Source organism: Chelon labrosus (genome assembly GCF_963514085.1).
Source record: "Chelon labrosus genome assembly, chromosome: 1".
In the NCBI taxonomy this organism is placed as follows: Eukaryota; Metazoa; Chordata; class Actinopteri; order Mugiliformes; family Mugilidae; genus Chelon; species Chelon labrosus.
In genome coordinates, this window is record NC_140337.1 from 24,528,043 (window position 1) to 24,549,605 (window position 21,563).

Sequence of the window (21,563 nt, forward strand, 5' to 3'; positions counted from 1 at the left end):
GGATGTGTTACTGGTCTATCACATGCAGATCAGGCTTGAGCTTGTGTTGGAGGTCTGCTTTATCCCATCTAACAGTTGAAGCAGCTAGTCTAGCATGTCTTGGCTTGGATTTGTCTTTAGCCGGTGAGTTTGTTCAGCTGTGCATGAAATGACACTTGGCTGACGTGATATTTCAATGGGGGTTCTTCTTTTATGTTGAAATTTTTAAATAAGAAGTTTAAAAGAAATCTTTGTTTGGACATGTTTTAAAAGGCATCTGCTACTTTGGCAAAACCTCCTCATTCATTTTGCGATTTATTAGAAAAGGCTGGTTTGAATATCCTGTTGAACGTTTTTGCAGCTCTTATTTTCGTTGCTCCATCTTACGTTGCTTATTTGCTCGATTGCTGTTCTGTGGAATTCTGTCTTCTGTGGTGAAGACTTCCTTAGCGTCATAACTCTGATGTGCGTTTGTTTTTTTGCCCCTCAGACCTGAGAGTATGGATTCGCTTCTGAGGCTTAGCACCAGAACCCCCTTAGCCCCAGGTCTAAAACAATCTGAGATACCAAAAACTCATAAGGATAAGACAAAATTAAGGCTGACGAGAACACCCACCAGCGTCCAGCCAACACTTCCTCCCCCCTACCCTTCTACACCAAAGCAAAATCCTGACTTTTATGATGCTGGGACAAGAAGTCACTTGTCCCAGAAGTCCATTCAGTTTGGAAATCCAATAGCCCAACAAGTGCCCGTTCAACCTGCGCCCCTTTCTCCTACCAACTCACAAGTTACTTCAGAATCCCTCCAGGAACCAGTGTTGCACTTTCCTAAAATTTCTACAGTCGCTGACTCAAAATTGATTGGAGGAAGGATAGGAGTTGCCCAAAAAACAGAACCTGTATCCAGGGATTTTGGGTAAGTGTGGCATAGTGTTATCTCAGTCCTTCCCATTTTATAGTGATGCATCTAACTAGAGTCTTATCAAACAAAAGTCATGATAGAAATTTGCACAGCTTTTTTTTAACCGTTGCACTATATTTGTCCTGACATCCTTCTTTTCGTCTACTCCTTCAGAAATGATATCGTGGCTTCGTCGTCTTTTCTCAGAGATTCCAGTTCTGCTTTTCCCCCATTTGTAATGAGCAAAACATCAGAACTTCAGTCTGGAGTTGCGTCCACTGCAACAAACCCACAGTGGGAGAATCCACAAAGAAAGACTTCACAAATCAACCTTTCTGATCCAATACCTTTAACAGATAAGAAAAATATAAGCAACACAGCTGCTTTGGACCAAGTCCCTTCACGATTAGACTCTGACACTGGGTTTCTCTCGGCACAGCAGTCCACAACAAGCAGTTTATCAAAACAAAGACAAGGTCCTGATGCACATTTTTCAACCAATTCCACACAAAGCTATGAGGGTCCAAGTTATTTGGACTCTAAAGAGCATTGTACGGAGGAAGGGAGAAAGGAAAATGTAGCTTGGTCTAAGAATGAAACACCACTGGGTCAAAGAAATGTGGGAAATGTTACACAAGAATGTCTGCTTCGAAGCTCTGGAATTGTTATAGATGAAAGTTGTGTGTACATATCCAAGGTGGAACTTGGTCCATTGTGTCCAAAAGGGAATTCTGCTTTTCCTTTACTATCCACTCAGATTGAAGGAACAGTGGGAGCGCCAAATATGATGAATCTGCGCTCAAGCTGCCCACAATATTCCAAGATACCTGGCATGTTGTCTTTACATCTGTCAAAAGATGTAGCTTGGCCAGATGATAGGAACGTACTCCTTCAGATGTTACCCAGGGAGGGTTTGTCATTAATCTTATATTCAGATCAAACTACTTATTTTTGTGAGGGTAGTGCTGAAATAGCAAAGATGATTAGCATAGCACCATCCTGCCCGAGGTCCACTAGTATTCCTGGATTTCCATCCACCTTTAGATATATGCAAACCATGCCTCTTCTATGTCCTGAGTCATGTGTGACTTTCCTTGCAGGTGTGTCCACAGTACTGGAAAAGGTGATGATACCCAGTATTGTCAGCCTTATACCTTTATGCCCTAGACAGACTCAGACTCCCGGGATGCCGTCTCTACATCAAAACAGTTCACAGAACAAAGATTGGAACGCTTTAAGGAGATTAATTAAAAAGCCATCAACAAAGAATACACAGGCTTACATTGTTCAGTGGACGCCAAAAGAAGCAGAAACCTCTAAAGACATGGTAAATATGTTGACAAGTTGCCCACAAAGAGCCCAAGTCTTTGGCTTGCCTTCTGCTCCAAGACAAGAACCCAGTATGGTCAATTTACTGCCCTCGTGCCCGAGACATAGCGTTATCCATGGTTTGCCTTCAAAGACTGGAAAAACACTTGGTTTGTCTAGGTGCAAGGAATGGTTTACTGTCAGAAGGTTACAATGGGAGAGTCCAGTTATCAAAAGGGAAGTTCAGATTCTAAAAACGGTCTTGTGTTCTGATAAGAACGATTCTAAGAGGATGTGTGCAATGTTGCCCTCTTGCCCTGGAAATGCTACCGTGCCTGGGTTTCCCTCTGCTCCCATACTGACAGTAGCAAATTGTCCATCTATGGTGAGTTTACTGCCTTGTTGTGCTGAGGAGTCTAGAGTTCCTGGGATGCCAACTAGAAAACATCAAGAGTGGCATATGGAAAGGAAGGCACTGCTGCTCCCAAGTAAGACGTCTGCAGTTACGGTACAATTAGATGAGGTTACGGATTCCTATCTTGACTATGATATGTTTGTAAATATGGCGTCCATCTTGCCTTCCTGCCCACGGATGGCGTGTGTACCTGGCTTTCCATCTGCACCACATCGGAGGTCGGCAGATATACTAAGTATGATAAGTCTGCTACCTATCTGCCCAAGACATTCCAGAGTCCGTGGATTACCATCTGTAATCTACAGTGATGATGTAGGTGAATGGAGTGTAAACAAAGAACCAGTTTGGGGAAAAACATCAACAAAACCAGGAATATTTTCAGCACTACATAACAGTGAGATGTATTTTAGAGAAAACGCACTGATTCCAATTATGGTATCCATGTTGCCACCCTGTCCAAAACATTCAAATGTTCCTGGAATTCCCTCAAAGGAAGGAGGCAGATCAGTGAAGGCTTTCATGAAAGAGGCCTCCAGCATGGTAAACTCCTTGGCCACCTTTCCAAAACACAGTAAAATTCCTGGTCTCCCTGGGATCAGTATTGCCAAAGAATTTGATGGAAAGTATGTGGATAAGGATGCAATTTGGGAAAGCCCCTTTACTAGAAGATATGGAGTTTCTCACCAGCATTTTAATGTTAAGAAGATATCATGCAGGGACAAGGAAATAATGCTGAGTATGCTTCCATCGTGCCCACAACAAGCCCTGAACCCCGGATTTCCATCTGCTCCTCGACCACATGCTCTCGACGCCGTTAATGAAAAAAGTCCAGACATGGTAGAGATGATTACATGTTGCCCAAGAAAGTCAGGAATTATTGGCTTCCCCTCAATAATGCCACTTTTTTGTGATTATAAAGAAGATTGGCCAGTGGTGGAGATGATGAAGACACACAGACGATTGAAGACGATTGGTTTTCTTGAATCTTCGAGTCTGAACATTTCTCTCAGCCCTGATTTCACTGACCAGGTAAATATTGTGCCAACTTGCCCGAAGAAATCATCTGTTCTTGGGGCTCCTTCAAAACATGTGCACCTCTCTGGGATGGCGTGGCCCAGTTCTGGAAGAACAATTGAGAAGGATAGAAAAAACTTGACGAGTCTGGAGCCGCCACCAGAAGAACAATTCTTGTGTGAAGTTTCTGTCGAAGAGAGATCCATAAAAAGTATGTTCCCTGGCCAAGATGAACCAGAAGATGCACAACACAGAATTACGACGGAGTCACCAACACTTACAAATAATGCAATTAAAGACTTTTCTGAATTCCAAGCGGATCAGCCATCCTCCACTGATGGGCCTGAGATGTTACGGGATGAGGCCAACCCACCAAGATTAGATCTTGACGTAGAGGAAAATAAATCTGATGTGTCCTCAACTTTGGAGATGTGTAAAGTTGAACAGGGCTTCTGGACACAAACTGAGGAAGACATTGCTGCTCTAGAAAAAGGGTGAGTGACTCGGAGAATTCGAGTTGCCTCTGTATTGTCATCGGGTTAGTTTTTGAAAATTTTGCTTCTCACTTCTGTTTTCAGAACCTTGCATTGCAGAATGTTGCACTCGATTCCTGATTTGCCACTATTCTTGACTGTTAGGAAGAGGTGGGTTACCTACTTTTGCACTGTGATGCAATAATAACGCACTTGCTTCCCAGCTCTGACTCGTACATTCAAGGCAAAGTTGTATTTTTTGTATGTGTTATTTATTGTGAGTTATTCAGTGGTTGCTATATGTATAAGGTCTTTTATCTCACTGTCATTGCTTCAGCCCCGTGGGCCTGAAGGATGCCAAGGGGGAAGTCAAAGAAAGGAAGACTACTGACGTCACTGTGGACAGTCGTGGTTTTGTGTCCTTAGACGAGTCAAGTAAAACATTTTCAGTAGAGTCAAGGGATGTAATGACTACTGGTCAGGATACTGTGTGTCAAGGTGGTACTAGATTCAGTCAGAGTGGGTAAGTGTGAGAGAGAAGAATACTTGGATTGCTGTAGGCCTATTGATATGTGTTGCATGGCTTTAATTAGTTTCGTTAGGTTTCATTTCTTCCTGCTCCTTGCTGAATTGTACTGATCCTACTGAACAATATGAGTTGCAGCGTGAATTGCTCAGTAGGAAAAAAATAAGTGACACTAAATAAAAAATAAATAAGCAAAACTAAATGGCACCAAAGACACTTGACACTGAATGCAACAAGACAACTGTAAAAGTAGGGATTTCTGGCATAACTTTTTCTTTGGTGCCTGTTATTGCAAAGGCTGTGTTTGTTTGTGGAGTGCAACTTTTTACATCTATCTATAGAGTGGAGTTGTTTTAATACTGGACTGGAGCATGTTTGGAGTGAATAACATCTTCTAAATGTGCATGTATGTAACTACTAAAATACTTATTTTAATAATCACGAGAGGAAATAAAGTTTTATTTCCAACCTTGCTGACATAGTTTATGTAAATACAGTGCTTATTGTAAGGAATGCTGTATTTCATTATTTACATTATACACCGATCAGTCATAAAATTATGACCACCTTCCTAATATTGTGTAGGTCTCCCTTGTGCCTCCAAAAAACTGTTGTGACTCATCAGAGAATGGACATGGGCCTTCTGAGGGTGTCCTATGGTGTCTGGCAACAGGATGTTGTTAGTGGGGGGGCTTTGAGGGGAGGGGCCTCTGTGGATCATCCCACAGATACTTGATCAGTTTGGGATCTAGTGAATTTGGAGGCCAGGTCAACACCTTGTGCTGTTCTTCATGTTTTTTTGGAGTTGTTCCTAAAGCGTTTTTGTGTGTGTGTCTGTGTCAGGCTGCATCCTGCTGGGGATGTCTGCTGCCATCAAGGAATGTCATTACTGTGGGGTGGAGGGGGTGTCTGGTCTGGTCTAGGTGGGTGCTACATGTCTAAGTAACATCCACACCAATGAATGCCAGGTCCAAAAGTTTCCCAGCAGAACATTGGATTGTCACAAGATGGTCATAATGTTTTGCCTGATCGGTGTAACTATTATTATTGGGCATCTTTTTACAGTAGATGTTCAGTATACATTTGTATTTGCCTTCTCTTTAGAGATGAAAAGATAAATAAGCCAGAACTGCAGGCACATCCCACAAACATGGCCATACAATGGGAGGAGCTACCAAAGACGACCACAGAAAAATCTCCTACAGACAGACCCGTGATATGGGAGGAGCTACCAAAGTCATCTACAACAGAAAATAGACAAGCACCAGAGGAAGAGATGAAAATGACAAAAGAAACTGTTGGTTCTGTCCCACTGTTCTCTGGTTCTTCCGTGACGTTACACACTGATGATGATTATGACGAGGAAATGACAGAAGCTCAGATTGTAGACCTGTTGACGAGATGCCCAACGGTCAGTGGCACGTTCGAACTCACTGCAAATCCTGAACAAACAGTTGAACCTCTTCTGGACAATGTGCCTACTTGGAACAAACCATCAAACCATGAGGAAATTACAGTTAATGAGTGTGAAGGATGTGTAGATGTAGAACAAGATGTAGATAAAAGCCCTAGTGGACAACGTGTGCCTGACATTGACAACCAGCAGTTCACTTTCTTGGAAACCTGTTCTAGTATGACAAACATTGTTGGTATGCCGTCCAAACTGCCTGTAATTGAAGGAAACCACTGGCCGAGAGATAAAAAGCCAATTTGGGAGAAACCGTTTAAGATAAAGGAAATATTATCACCAGCAAAGGAGGATATAACCATCAAGAAAGAAATGGTTTTACTGGCACCATCTTGTCCCAAGGAAGCTAGAAATCCAGGGTTCCCGTCTGTACCACAACACAGTACAGACTTTCATGAGCACACACAAATTAGCATTTTAAGATTTTGTCCAAAAACCTCTCAAATTGAAGGTATTCCATCATTAGTAGACCATGACTTGAGCAAAAGCTGGGCAACAGATATCAAACCCATAGCGGTTACGCAGCCAAAAATCAAGATAGTCATAATTCAAGAAAGGCATCAAGATGTTAAAATAAAGGACATGATAGCTTTAGCCCCAACCTGTCCACAAAAAGCTTCTGTCCCTGGATTTCCATCTGCTATTGAACCTACACTAATCTATAATGGGTCTAGCATGGTCAATCTCCTTCCATCTTGCCCATGTATCTCCAGCATGTCTGGTTATCCATCAATCCAGAGGGAGGATAACAAAGACTGGAACACCACTCATCATCTATTGTGGGAGAAGCAAATTAGAAGGGAGTCTGTATTAATATGTGAGAACAATGAAATCGACAAAGACCTAAATGGAGTTTCTCTTGCACAAACTTGCCCAAGAGAATCACTCACCCCCGGCTTTCCGTCAGCGCCAAAACCGAAAACGGTTTGTGTTGACGTGGCAAATATGGTCAGTCTTTCAAGTTCATGCTCAAAAATGTCACAAATAGCAGGATTTCCATCGACTCACAATACTAAAGAGTGGACAGTAAGCAAGGAGCCACTGTTTGAACCAAAAATAAAAGAAGAGCAGGTGTCACTGACTGGGACATGTGGAAGAGATAAGAGAGCAATAAAATCAATGTTTGCCCTTGTACCGTCCTGTCCTAGAGAGTCAAGTGTTCCTGGTTTCCCCTCCCTTCCACATCCCAAAATTCAGTATTATGGCTTAAATATTATCAACTTAATTTCTTTGTGCCCCCTATTTTCTACTATACCTGGATTCCCATCAGTTGAGGGGCACAATGAAGAAGGATGGGGTTCTGAACTGGGTTCATTGATGTCCAGGCCAGAAAAGAATAATCAGTCTAGGATTTACCACTCACCATGTAACATAGATGAACCAAACCACATGCTTAATTTCATTCACTGTTGCCCAAGAGCATCAGTGATTCCTGGGTTCACATCTGTTGCCCGGTACAATATGCTTAGTCTCGTACCTATTTGCCCCAAAGTATCCTGTTTCCCAGGATTTGCATCCTTTGAAGAGACCTCAAAACATCAGTGGCTTTTTGGTCCGCACACTTTGTGTGATAATCTTCCCAAAGACAAAATATTTGTGATGGACAGCCTATATCACGATGGAGAGACAATGAAAACTATGTTAGCCTTACGACCAACATGCCCCAAAGCTTCCACAGTCCCAGGATTCCCGTCTGCACCTCAGCCCAAAACCAAGAGTGAACACAATATGATGAGTTATTTACCTTTCTGCTCCAGTGCTTCAAGTATCGAGGGATTGGCATCAATGTCTACAGTCCCCAGCACAGCGTGGCTAAGTGAAACAAACCCAGTGTTTGTAAAACACCTGAAGAAAAGGGCAAGAATCCTTATGACCCATGCCAGACAGGAACAGGTAGAATGCTACAACATGTTGTTGTTGGTGACATCCTGCCCAAAAGAAGCCAGAGTCCGTGGTTTTCCTTCGGCTCAAGGTGTAAACAGACCACCCCACATGGTCAGCTTATACTCATCTGCTCCACTTGTTTCACATGTCCCAGGCTTTCCATCAGCAAGTACACGTAGCTTTGAATGTATGCATACTAGGGCAGCATACAACGAGTTCTTGTTTGAAAAGCTGAAGAATAAAAGTGATTTTACTGCAAAATTTCCAGCAAAGCAGAAGCGTAAATGTGACGAAATGAAGTACATGGTGGCAATGGCTCCAATATGTCCACGTGTTAGTCAAGTTCCTGGGATTGCCAGTCTTTCACAAGTGAATCCCAAAGAGGAAGAAGCCGTTAGTACTCCTTTGCTTTCTTCTACTGAAAAGCAACCGTTACAAGAAATTCCTGATGTTCCTTTGGCATCTGTTAGCAGACCCAGCCCAGAACTTGCATATGGTGAGCCATTTACAGTGTTGAAATCAAGGTCACATCCACTTTTCTTTGTCTTGTTTCTTATCACATATTTTGATATGTTTGCTTTTATAACAGAGGAGAAATTTGAAGGCGGTGCAATTCAAAACATAGAACTTTGTGTTGATAATGGGTAAGTATATGAGCCCATGCTGTTTTGTTTTTTTTTTGCTGTGAAAGGGGTTTTGCACCTGCCTAGCATGGACTGTTTAAACTAGTAAATGGTAGTTTTGCTAAATGCATGCTAAATTGAGCACATCACTGACTGATCTATTTCATTTTTGCTGTGTAAGCTCTGCGGATCGCACCTTAAAAGACTTTATATTTGGCTCCTCAGCGAATCACAAGCAGAGAGGATAGCAGCAGAGGAAGAACAAACAGGGAAGAAGCTGCTGGACACATCAGAGCCAGTGGGAGTCTTGGGTTGGGAAGTATTGGAGGCAGAGGGAACAGTATCAAAAAAACAAGCAGAGAGCTCTGGATTAGTAAAGGCTATTGTGGGTGTTTTTCACAAAGGGTAAGTGTAAGACTGGTGTTAAACTAACGGTGTGGCGCATGTATCACATTGTGATTACTGGTAAATCTAAATGGAGACTGTGATATTTCATATCCATTATGAAGTGTTAAGAGAATGCAGATTTTAGTTTGGCTGAGTGGAGTTAAGTGAATTTGCATGAACATGTTTAATTGTTTATTGGTTGCCTGGTTTCGTTCACTCACTCCGATATTTGTTCATTTTCTCGCAGTTATGAAACTGTAGCTTCAATTTTGGGGCCGTCTAGCTCTGCTTTAGCTGAAGTTGATCAACCAGCCGAGACCGTCTCGCCTATGGACCTGAAACCTGAGACAACGACCCCTCCTGATGAATTTCCTGCACATTTCACAGATAGCGCTGAACTGATGCAGAAAATAGAGGGCAACAAACACGGGGTTGAATATCCAACAGGTGTTGAGCCTTACATGAGGGACTCGGTAGATGATCGAACGGCGTCCCCGTCGTCAGCTACAGACAGTGATGACGGCTTTTTATTCTGTGCAAGCGTGAAGAAAGGGCCACCCTTAACAGAGGCAGATGTAACTAAAACATCAAAGGAGGACGGTGAACAAGTAGAGGAACGAGATGCCTCTCTTGGTCAAACACATGCAAAGGAGATATTGGTCGTAAAGCAGGATTCTGGTCAAACATCAGCGTGCACTGAAAATTTGCTAGCAAGGCACCCCAATGTAACACAGGACGAGGTTAAGACAGTGTCTACTTCTCAGTTGGATGATGGGTGAGTGCTGGTGGACTGTGTTATGGTTGCACGGTGTGTACGTTCTGCATTTTTGGTTTTGGTAACATTTCTCTTGCTTCTCTTGTGAACGTTAACACTTTGTAATAGTCAGAATTGTCGCCGTTGTGTGGAATGGTAATTTGACTTTTTAGGGAAAGGCGTGCTGCTGCTGTGTTCTTTAAAATAATTTGTGTTTTACATCTCTTTTCTTTGGTTGAGCAGATTAATAGTTGGCAGGTAACGAGGGTGCATGGTGCAGATGCTTGAGGAAATTAAGAACAGTCAGTTCTAAAGTTTGTCCTTTCTTTTTTTTAAGCCCCGGGCAAACAAGCAGAAATGTTGGAATGGAAGAAATGTCTGCTGACATCCTGCAGCCTGCATCAAATGAGCCGCTTACAGAGTCCAGTAAACATAGGGATGTAAGCTTGGAGAAATCCTCAGATAATCAAAACACTAGTCCAGCTGGACCACAAGGTGACATTGTTGTGCCTCAGCGAGGAAGAAATCCAAAGAGAAGAGTCGCAAAATCTCAGGATGACGGTCTTCAAGGAAAGGCCATTGTTCCTGTACGGCCTCTTAGAAGGAAGGATAGTTTAACACCAGACCACAAGCGAAATGTTGATGGCTTCTCTGTGAAGCCGCCCACTGAAGTTATATCAGTCCAGACTGTAAGGAAGGATGCTACTGGTGACCTTGCCCCAAAGGGGGACAGCATTCCTCTAAGTGTACCCCTGAGTGGTCCTGACAAAGAAAGTGTTGGCCCTCAAGTATCCCTTAGCAAAGGTGACCGTAAACACAAAGGGGAATCTGAATCAGGTCAAGCATCCATGAATGTCGTTCCTCCTCCTCGTGTAAAAAGAAGAGAATTATCACCTGAAACCTCACAAAAAATATTTGTCACTACAGAGAAAACTGTTCCAATAACTCAAGACCATCAAACTTTGAAAGCTGCAGCTAGTTGCGCTTTGGAGACTCATGTGGTTACTCCACAGCTTTGTGAGAGAAACTCTGAGGTCTCAGGTGCTCTTGAGTTATTACCAAACACCGATAAACCCAATCAAACATCCACCGACACAATCCCACCACATATAACCACAAAAGATTCCCAAGGATCTGATTTGGTTAGGAACGAATCTCTACAGAAAGAGCCACAACTGGCCATCTTGAAAGACACAGAACAAACCAAATCTTATACTCTGGAATTTCCCAAGAAAGATGCTGACATTTCTTTCCAGGCATCTTCTCACATAAGTCCACCCTTGGGAACAGAAGGAAGCACCACTACAAAGCCAGAGCCATCAATAGTTCAAGCTGAACAAACTGCCTCTCTTTCAATTATCAAGAAGATACGTCTTCCACTACGTGGCAAGAAATCGCCTTCAAGGAAATCTGGCAGAAAGGACAGCGACACAGGAATCCTTAAATTAAATGTTGAGGAAAAAAAGCAACCAACAACTGCTGGCGACACATTTGTTGATGCAGTGGCTTCCTCTCAGCGGTCTGTGGATGCACCAATGATATCAGACACAGAAAGGGAAAAGCAAACAACTCATCCTATCCCAAGGCCTCGCGTGAAGAAACGCCTTAGTGGCTCTTTTCCAGATGACTTTACAGCGACAGAAAGAGCATCTTCATGTAGAGAAGAGTTGCAAGCAGCAAGGCAAGCTGGATCTTCACCAATTTCATCAACAACTAAAGAACTGTCGGCGAAAGAAAGTGTTCAACACCTCCACCCTCTTCCTCCAGCTGATCAGCCTTCTACATCTACAGAAGTAGCTGGGGTAAAGTTGAGGAGAAGCATTCAAGTAGAGGATGGTGATGCCTCAGAGAAGACCCTAAGACCCTCGAAGTTGCCCGTACCAAAACCAAGAGCAAAGAAACGTCTCAGTAATTCGTTCCCAGATGACACTGACGTTTCCGGCTCACCGTTTTCCTGCCAAGACAACACAACCGATGCAGCCATTCACCCTGAAACCGCTCAACAAAGTGAACAGTCTGGTTTGCCTGTTCCTTTTCCTCGGGCCAAGAAACGCTTGAGTGCAACTTATGCAGATAACACAACGCCTGTTGACAGACTATTGTCCACAGAAATGGGTTCATCTCAGACAACCACAGATGGCGCCACCGTCGCTAACAAGGAAGAAGTGGAAGGCTCAATGGATCAGTCAATGGATTCAAGTGTGATGAGCTCAGAAGGAGGTTTCGTTGCAATTCAAGACGAAGATGACGCTGCAAAGAAGGTGGAAAGAGAAGTGCTAGCCGCAATGCAAGAAGAGTTTACTCAGTCACAGTCTGTAGAGGATAATGAGCAAGCTATGGATGAAATAACCGAAGGCTGGACCTTCACAGATGAACCTGCTGTTACAGGTGACTCTGAGAAGGCTTTGGAGGAATCTGAGCAGGATGCCATCAATAAAGTCCTCGAAGCAGAAGTTGATAGTTGTTCCCGTGCTTCCACTGTTCATGCTTCTTCTTCTCAAGATGACTGGCTGCACGTGGAGGACGATAAGGACCACGAACTGACGGAAGCAAGTGTGAGGAAGGAAATGAAGGATGAAGAGTTGGACTTTGGCTTTGTGTCTGTAGATGTAGCTCCAAGTTGTTCAGACAGTCAAAGGTCAGTCAATCAAGGCGTGAGGTGTGCACTCAGAACTGAGATTTGTTTGTTTTGCATCATTCTTTTTCCTCACATTATAAATATTATTACATTGTCTGTGTATGGGGGTTCACGGGCAGCGTGGCCTGGAACATCCTCCTTAACAAGTGTTTGGTTTTTACAGCAAATATGTTTTGAAAGAATATATGGAATTTATTTATCCCTCTGCTTTGGTTGTGTGTGTGTTTCCAGGCAAATGGAGAAAGGAGACAAATCCTCAAGCGGGCCTGCTGCTACGACTCATGGAAAAGCCAATGAACCAGCGGCGTCTCAGAAAGCGTCTGACACTCCAGAAGTATGTTTAAAGCTGCAGCTTTGTATGTTAACACTTGAACAGATTACTCTGTGTGATGTGCAATATGCTATATAGCTTGGGGTGACTTGTACCAAGGATTACCAACTCACCAAATCCACTCATCTCCAAGGCGCTTGTTAGCCTTGATGTTCTTGTTCCATGACCTGCAACATTTATAACATCGCTGACAGTAGCTGAAGATGCTCCTGTCATCACTTACATTATATGTTTTGTAATCTAGATTTTCTTCAATCACAGCACTGATGCCTCACAGCAAGAAGGTTCTGGGTTCTAATCCAGGCCAACTGGCGCCATTCTGTGTGGAGTTTGCATGTTCTACCTGTGTCCAGCTTCCTCCCACCATCCAAAGACATGCTCGTTAGGTTCATTGGTGATTCTAAATTGTCCGTTGGTGTGAGTGTGAATGGCTCTCTCTGTGTTAGCCCTGTGATAGACTGGAGACCTGTCCAGGGTGTACCCCGCCTCTAGTCCATTGACAACTGGGATAGGCTCCAGCCCCCCCAGGCCCCTCCAAAGGACAAGTGGTTACAGAAAATGAATGAATGAAAGAACTATACACACATACCACAACCACTAACCGCATTTTGGGTAGGATTGACTTAAACAACAGACTTAAATCTTATCAAAATCTAAGACACTGCTATTTTATGTGTTTCTAGAACCAACAGACCAGTCCCACCTTGGTGATGTCCAGTCAGTCTCTCCTGGAATGGTGTCAGGAGGTGACACAGGGTCACAAGGGAGTGAAGATCACAAACTTCAGCACCTCCTGGAGGAACGGCCTGGCGTTTTGCGCCATCTTAAGTCACTTCCATCCAGAAAAAATGTAAAAACCCAGCTCACACATGGCTCTTAGTTCATTGCATTGTTTTTATGTGGTAACTTTATCTTTCTCTTGTTTTCTTCTCCAGTAATTTTGAAATGTTGGACCCGTATGATATCAAGAATAACAACAAAAAGGTAATAGCTTATCTCTCTTTTATTTTTTAGATTTAACAAAATGGTAAATGGTCTTGTATTTATAACATCATTGTTATCCATCTGTGTGTTTTTGTGCATATTACAGGCTTTTGATGGCTTTGCCGAACTTGGAATCTCCAGGCTCATAGAGCCCTCAGACATGGTTATGCTTGCAGTGCCTGACAGACTCATTGTCATGACCTACCTCAACCAGATCCGGACCCATTTCACAGGCCAGCAGCTCAGCGTGCTTCACATAGACAAGGACAGCAGTGAGTCCAGCTATGCGGTAGCAGCGGACAGGGAAGTCCAAGACGACCCCGAGGCAGCTGTTCGCTACTGCACCCAGAGGCTCCAAGAAGAAGGCATAAGTCTTGACAATAATGGGAGTGCAAGCACGGCAGAGAAGGACTCTAAAACCAGTAAGGATGTGGTTCCACCGCCGCGAACCAAACGGTTGCAGGGTGCCGGGGCAGGTGGGACTCAGTCTCCAGTGGCACCGCCAAGGACTCATTTCATGTCCAAGTCAGGCTTCTCTCATGTCAAAGATGCGGATCTGGTCAAGAAGCGTAGGTCACAGCGGAGGAGTGGATCGGTAGAAGAAGGAGACATATCAGTGGTATGACTGCTTCGCTTTGTTTAATATGTTTTAATCTTCTCTCACTTGTTTGTAAAACAGGTTTTGTTTGTCTTTGTAGGCTGTTTCAGGGAAAGACAACCGTAGGAAGTCAGACACTGGTGCGTTATTTGTTATTTTTTAAATTTAAAACAGATTTTTCTCAATTTCATTTTGGTAAATTGTTTTGGATTGTTCATTTGTATTACAGAGAGAGGAGATGCTGGGGTTGAGGAGGGAAGATCAGAATGCCAGGTCAGTTACTCACCACTTCTTTTCTTGCGGAGATGAATGTCTAAAACTGTTTTCCAATTTAAGCGCACTGTCATTGGAAGAAATGCACATGCAAGCTTAATTCTTTTACAAATACAAATTTTTTACACATGCACAAACTGGAATTGATCATTTTGTCTTTATTTGTGTATTTATCGCAATGTCAGAATTGTATTGATCCTTATTTAAGCCCAAATGTGTCTCTAACAAACATGTTTTTCTGTTCTGCTGATTGGTCATCTGAATATAAGAGTTTTCTGGTGTGTGTTCATGTGTCCAGGACTCGAGCCAGTATGTGCTGAATCAGATCGAAGCCCTGGAGGCTGAGCAGAATCACGTTGATAACAGGGCAGGTGTGGTGGAGAGGAAACTCAGACAGTTACTGGAAACAGGTAGCGTACTTCATGGATGCAGATGGATTCACAATATATAACATTAGTACTTTACAGCAGTCTTGGAGAGCAGTAGGACAATGACGGAGATGGTAATATAACGTAATGTGATTTTTGTCCGGCAGGCAGTGACAAGGTGGAGGAAGAGAGGCTGATACAGGAATGGTTTACTTTGGTCAACAAGAAGAACGCTCTGATCCGGAGGCAGGACCATCTTCAGCTGCTGTAAGACACACACAGCCCAGATGTGTTCACAGTTTTTTTTCTAGAAACCAGAACAGAAACCTACAACTTTAATGACCTTAGTAGTCTTTTCAGTCTCAGCTAACAGCACTCCTGAAAAGCCCCTGATAAAGCAAGTGGCTGGGCACAGACTTCATTTTGTGATAAAGACATTAATGGAAAACGTCTCTATTCACTGTGTAAATAATTGCTGCGTAGAACAACTAACCTGGAAAAGCAATGATGGTTTCCGTCTGGCAATTTGACTCTTTTCATTGACAGGCTGGAAGAACAAGACCTGGAAAGAAGATTCGAGCTCTTAAACAAGGAGCTGAGGGACCTGATGGCAATTGACGGTATGACTTTATTTCACACAGACTGTCTCCAGCAGTCTTCTGGGCCATGTCAGCCATGTCTGTTGAGTTCAATGACAAATAATGGATCAGTTTGATATTTTAAAGTGGCCTGCAGCTGGTTATGTATGTTCAATGTTGCTTGTCCTTGTTGTTAATTAAACTATTGTCAGGAAACTAAACTTCTACTATACTGGTAATATTTACCAGTATAATAGAAGGAGGCAGTGCCTTCAGCTACCTGGCCTCGCTCTACTTTTAAGGTTAGGGTTAACTATAAAGCCTATAGTTTGGGCTTGCACAGGTTACCGTGAACCACCTCTTAGTTATGCTGCTATAGGCCTATAGGCTGCTGCAGGATGATGCACTGAGCACCTGTCCTCTACTTTCCTCTCACTTGCACCAAGCACCTATCCTCTAATTTCTTCTCTCTTGTACCAAACACATATCCTCTACTTCCTTCTTTCTCTTACCGAGCATCTATCCTCTACTTTCCTCTCACTCGCACCAAGCACATATCCACTAATTTCTTCTCTCTTTCACCGAGCACCTGTCCTCTAATTTCTTCTTTCTTGCACCAAGCACTTATCCTCTAATTTCTTCTGTCTTGTACCGAGCACCTATCCTCTACTTTCCTCTCACTCGCACCATGCACATATCCTCTAATTTCCTCTTTCTTGCGCCAAGCTCCTATCCTCTAATATCTTATCTATTTCTTCTCTCTTAGTGCTCATGCTACTACTGTATAGCATGTTTATAGCTGTGTGTCCCTTTATATATCTCCCTTTCCTTGCTTTCTCTTCCTCTGTATTCTCTCTTTTTTTTGAAGATAGCCTCAAGCAGACTGGTTCCCCAATATCAGCTGGGTTGAAGTGAATTTTAAAACACGTCTGTTGGGATGGGCGAACTGCTGTTATCCTCCAATTCATGTCGCCCTCACGTCTGTTCCTTCTTCCTCCCTGTCGCTTCGTGTGCAGAGTGGCAGAAGACTCCAGCCCACAAACACAGAGAGCAGCTGCTGCTTCAGGAACTGGTGTCACTGGTCAACCAGAGGGATGAACTGGTCCACAGTCTGGATGCTAAGGAGCGAGGGTGAGATATACTGTTCATAAAAATGTCTCTCTTGTGACTAGTGATCATCTCATTATGATGGCACCTATCAAGGGTGTGGGACATATTAGGATTAAGATTCCTTTTATTGTCATTGCACCGTGCATGGGTTGGAATATCATTGCACAGATAAACACTATTGCACAGGTTTGAATATCATTAAATTAAAGAATATTGCATGGGTTGGATTCTGCTCAGTTACATCATGCTAATTGCATCAACAACTTTTGCTGACTGATCAGTTCCTTACTTGCCAGTGGCCCATGGTTAGGTATGCATGTTAAATGTCGCTTGTTGTCAGCGTTGCTGGCCAAATTATTGTCAGGAATCTTTCCTAACCTGTGTAATAATATTGGTTAGGAAAATATTGCAGGGGTTAAATGATAGGTAGATGGTAATTGGGGGTAAGTGAACAGTTCTTGAAGCGTTGGAAGCAGGAGAAATGGTGAAGCAAGAGGATTTGAGCAACATCAACATGGGCCGAGGTGCGATGACTAGATCAGAGCATCTCCAAAACCGCCGACCCTCAGGCCTCCTTCCTGAAGTGGCCTGCTGAAGGTCATTTTGTAGGGCTCCCAGCACAAAAGTGTAGATACCGGTGCTGCTGCACCATCAGCAGCACCGGTATCTACACTTTTGTGTAGATGGTGACCTAGAAGGTCCTCAACCTTCCTGTCCAGCTCTCCTAGAGGTAGTTCTCGCCTCCTGGAATTTCCTTCATGCTCTTGAGGCTGTGCTAGGGGACACAGCAAAGCCTAATGGCGCTTCTGGAGGAGTTGGACTGCCTGTGCAATCTCTTTAGGGTCCAGGTATCGCCTCATGCCACCAGTAGTGACGCTGACCCTCTAGCCAAATGCAAAGCTAGTGAAAAACAATCAGATTCCTGCTTTGGGTTGTCGTCTCATTGTTGCCTCTCTAGTGAATCTGTTCAGCAGCTGAAACCAAATGTTTCCCTTCTGTTCTTCAGAGCTCTGGAGGAGGACGAGCGCCTGGAGCGTGGCCTGGAGCAGCGGAGGAGGAAGTATGCCAAGCAGCAGAAAGAGAAGTGTATGATGCAGTGAATCAAGCACCAAATGTTGGGTACAACTATCTGAAAGAAAGAGGATCGGGCCAAAAAGCAGAGAATGGTACAGCTGCATCTGGTCTGTCTGTGCTGTCAGATTGATTGATTGATTGAGTGAAGTGGGTTTGAGTCTGTAGTAAGAAGAAATTTAGGCCAAAGCCGTTAACAGAGCTGATCCAAAGAGCTTGCTTCTGCAAGATAATACACTAAAAATGCTGCTCCAGTGTAGTTTAGTCTCGGAATCAGCTTGAGTGTTTGTTTGCTTGTGCTTTCCTGTGCCTTAAAATGTTTCCCCCCATCTCTAGTGCAGCGGGAAGCCGTGTCATTTCCACACATTCAAAGCTTAAAGCATTACAGGAGATGCTTGAATGCTTCTGCACGTTTTTGCTGCTTGTTAGAGGCTGTCGATACACATCGTAGCTGTAAATGTAGAGTGTGTTTGACTGAGAGTGCGCATGTGAGTCAGAGTTCGGTGCAGCCGAAGTGTCGACTCGACCGGGTGTGGATTCTTGAAGACAGACGACATCGCTGGGGTCGGAAATACCCAACAAGCCCTCCAAAACACAATGCACAATGCCATTACGATCCAGGACCACCCCCGGATGTTTTTTTGGATCTGTTACTCTAATCTGCAGTAGAGAAAGTATTGTTGTTTGTGGTAAACTTCACCACTGTTTCCTCTTCGTAGGATGTGCCACGATATAATGACTGTGAAAGAGAAAGTTTTTAATTTTTGTTTTCCAGATTTACAAGGTTGTGGTTTATTTTGAGGGTTGAGATTATATCACAGATAGCCATGGTCGTGGAACAGGCCAGAGATTTGTTGGATTCAGTTTTATTATTTATTGTTATAACTATTTATCATTTAGATATTTGCAGCATTTGATTTCCACGTGTTTAGAAACTGGTGACGCAGCGCGGTGGGATTTAAACGTCTCGCTCGATTAACGCTTTTAGCAAGGGCGTCTTATCGTTAGAAAGCTGCGTAGCCCCGCTGTAGTTCTTCTGCAGTGAATAAATTTGAATATTTCTGCACGATGAAAGCCATACATCCACGAGCACATTGACTGGCATCGTCTTCCCTTAAAGTGTGAAATGTCTGGGATGGAAATCATGACACTCGGTGTTGGAAAGCTTTAAAAACTTACCTGATTTAAAGACTCGCGTGCATCTGTAACCCCTTAAGTCTTTATTTTAAAACTTGTACATTTGCACCTTTCAACCACAGAGTTGCAGCCAAAGTTGTTTTCAAACGTGGCATGATATTAATCCCTTAGGAAATGAAGCTTCCTCCTTGTCTTTATTCTGAAAAGTGAGCTTTTATAGTGTTTTTACGAGGATGTTTTGGCCCTGAGAGATTTTTATTTTGTGTGCAAAGGTGTCCAGTTCTACTCATGCCCTGTGTGTAATGTACCAGTCAGTCAAAAAGTCATAAAGGATGTTGCTGTTGGAAAGTTTTTACCCGTGGCTTTTGTGTTACCAGTGCTCCATTTGTAAAGTTTGAAAAAAATACAAGACGTTTGAAAGCCTTTACACACCTTGTGCAGTTTCTTTCTTCTTCTTCTTTTCGTATATTGCATTACGTATCTTAAATCAGGGGTCCCGAACTCGTTTTAGTCCAGTGCTGCCATCTACTGTTTAGATCTGGGACTCAGTTGTTGTGTTATGTCCGAACTCTTAAAACAGTGCGACCCCTAGTGGACAAATTAGGAAATAGGTGCCAATTTTATTGAGAAATTGCATTTCATTTTTTGCATTTTGCAAATTCATCCAGCGGAGCCTGATTGGATCTTCTGGCGGGACGTTTTTTGCCTGCGGGACGTATGTTTGACACCTGACCTGGATGGTGCAAACCATCGAGGACCACCCAGAGATCAGCCTTAACGATGCATTTGAGCTCATAGCTCTGGTCTACCCTCCAAATGTCTCCACAGTCTTCAACTGGTCCAAAATGCTGCAGCTCGTATCATCACCCGGACTCCCTCCATGGACCACATCACCCCAGGTCTTCATCAGCTCCACTGGCTTCCAATAAAATCCCATATTGTGCACAAGATCCTGCTACTTCCCTTTAAGGCCCTTCACACCCAAGCTCCACCATGTCTGTCTGAAGGAGCCAGTGTAGAAATATTTAGCGGGTGCACACTACATCATTATTTACATGTCTGTTTGTGTAAAGTGATCCAGACAGGCTGCAGTGATGTTCAACATGAGATGAAGAGCTGGACAAGCAGGACTTCTTGTCAGTGCAGAGAACAATTTCAACAATCATCACTTCGTCACTGATTCCTTTGACGAATCAGTGACGAATAGAAGTTATTGAACCTGTAACTTTTGACTGTAACAGAACTTACATGCAAGTCATTAAACCCAAAATGGTGACTGTATTTCAGACTATAACATGTAAAAGTAAACAAGTTTGTACAAGTCTCAGTGGGGTTATAGGAATGAGGAAGAGCAGAGGTCTAAGTGGGTGAATGTCTTCCTTCACCATGATGACCAGCTCGATTTGGTTGACCTCTCGCATGTCACTGCCACTTTAGAGGATGATGAGGATGTTCAGCGATGCCCTTCCTCACAGTAGGAAGAGAAGAGGAGAAAGCTTTTCCATCAAAGTTCACACCAGCCAAACATCAGACCCATACGTCCAGCCGGCAGAGGTTTCTTCTGAAGGTCTCTGGCTCTCTACGTTAGACGAACATGTCACCAATGATCCACAAGGTAACTATGGATAAAAATAAAAGTATAAATACTTACAGTAATGAAAAATATAAAGGCAACACTATTCTGTCACAAAAAGAAGAACTTAAAATATAGGTGATATTTTTCCAAATATAATTTGTTGAATTAAAGGGGAACTACCGTTTTTACAACCTGGACCTTATTTCTGGCATAAAATACGATCGTTTACTCACCCATATAACTTTGGTGTCATTTGGAGTCGTAAGGAAAATATTTAGATCCGCGTTTATCCATATAGTGGGAGTGAATGGGGCACCGAAACACAGCTTCTAAATAACACATTATCTGCCGCGAAACTTGTTCATTTCACCAATATTTTGTTATCGTATGCTACTGTTATTCCCCGTTGAGTCCAGAGTTACCTGTTATCATCATCCAGAGTCTGTAGATTGACCTACTAACCTCTGACCTGGATGATGTCATCTCTGAGTGCCGCGAGCACCCGTGGCGGTCGGCTTGTTTACCTGTAATTTGCTACTGCTAGTTTTTTGCAACATGGCTGAATATTTTTCTGATTCTGAGGTTGTGGACGACGACTTTGTTTATGATGGACGTCCTTACTGTTTTGAGTCAGAGTATATGGATGAGGAGCTCATTGAAAAGAGGATGTGGAGGCAGAGAGAAGAACAGCTGGCCAAAGAACAACAAACCGCTGCACGTCCGTGAATAGATAACAGGTAACTCTGGACTCAACAGGGAATAGCACTAGCGTATCATAACAAAAAAAATGAACGGGTTTCGCGGCAGATAATGCGTTATTTAGAGGCTGCGTTTCGGTGCCCCAGTTACTCCCACTGTATGGATATACGCGGATCTAAATATCTTCCTTACGACTCCAAATGACACCAAAGTTATATGGGTGAGTAAACGATCGTATTTTATGCCAGAAATAAGGTCCAGGTTGTAAAAAACGGTGATTCCCCTTTAATATAACATAATACCAGCCGTCTTTTGTTGAAGCAGGTACTGGTACATACTGTGTGGCAGACATGGAGGAGGCATCACAGCTAGGTATGAGCTGAACCAGTTACTGAAAGAGACAATCATCTTGTAATAAATATAAATGCACCCTTCATTCACATCTAAAATAATAAAGAGTTAACGTAG

General features: G+C 43.2%; 1 protein-coding gene across 11 annotated transcripts in view; it reads left to right on the forward strand.

Annotated features, from left to right (window-relative positions):
* The window catches only part of ehbp1l1a (EH domain binding protein 1-like 1a), a 37,701-nt gene extending 18,454 nt beyond the window's left edge, over positions 1 to 19,247 (forward strand). For 5 of the 11 annotated variants that reach the window (XM_084545434.1, XM_084545435.1, XM_084545437.1 and 2 more), the window contains 12 exons: positions 10,070 to 12,370; positions 12,602 to 12,704; positions 13,385 to 13,551; positions 13,637 to 13,685; positions 13,792 to 14,304; positions 14,384 to 14,423; positions 14,513 to 14,556; positions 14,855 to 14,966; positions 15,092 to 15,191; positions 15,471 to 15,544; positions 16,519 to 16,633; positions 17,619 to 19,247. In XM_084545434.1, the coding sequence (XP_084401560.1) occupies positions 10,070 to 12,370; positions 12,602 to 12,704; positions 13,385 to 13,551; positions 13,637 to 13,685; positions 13,792 to 14,304; positions 14,384 to 14,423; positions 14,513 to 14,556; positions 14,855 to 14,966; positions 15,092 to 15,191; positions 15,471 to 15,544; positions 16,519 to 16,633; positions 17,619 to 17,712 (3,712 nt within the window). In that variant the 3' untranslated portion in view covers positions 17,713 to 19,247. The other 6 variants (XM_084545431.1, XM_084545432.1, XM_084545428.1 and 3 more) reach the window with 6 other exon arrangements.
* The last annotated feature ends 2,316 nt before the right edge of the window (positions 19,248 to 21,563 follow it).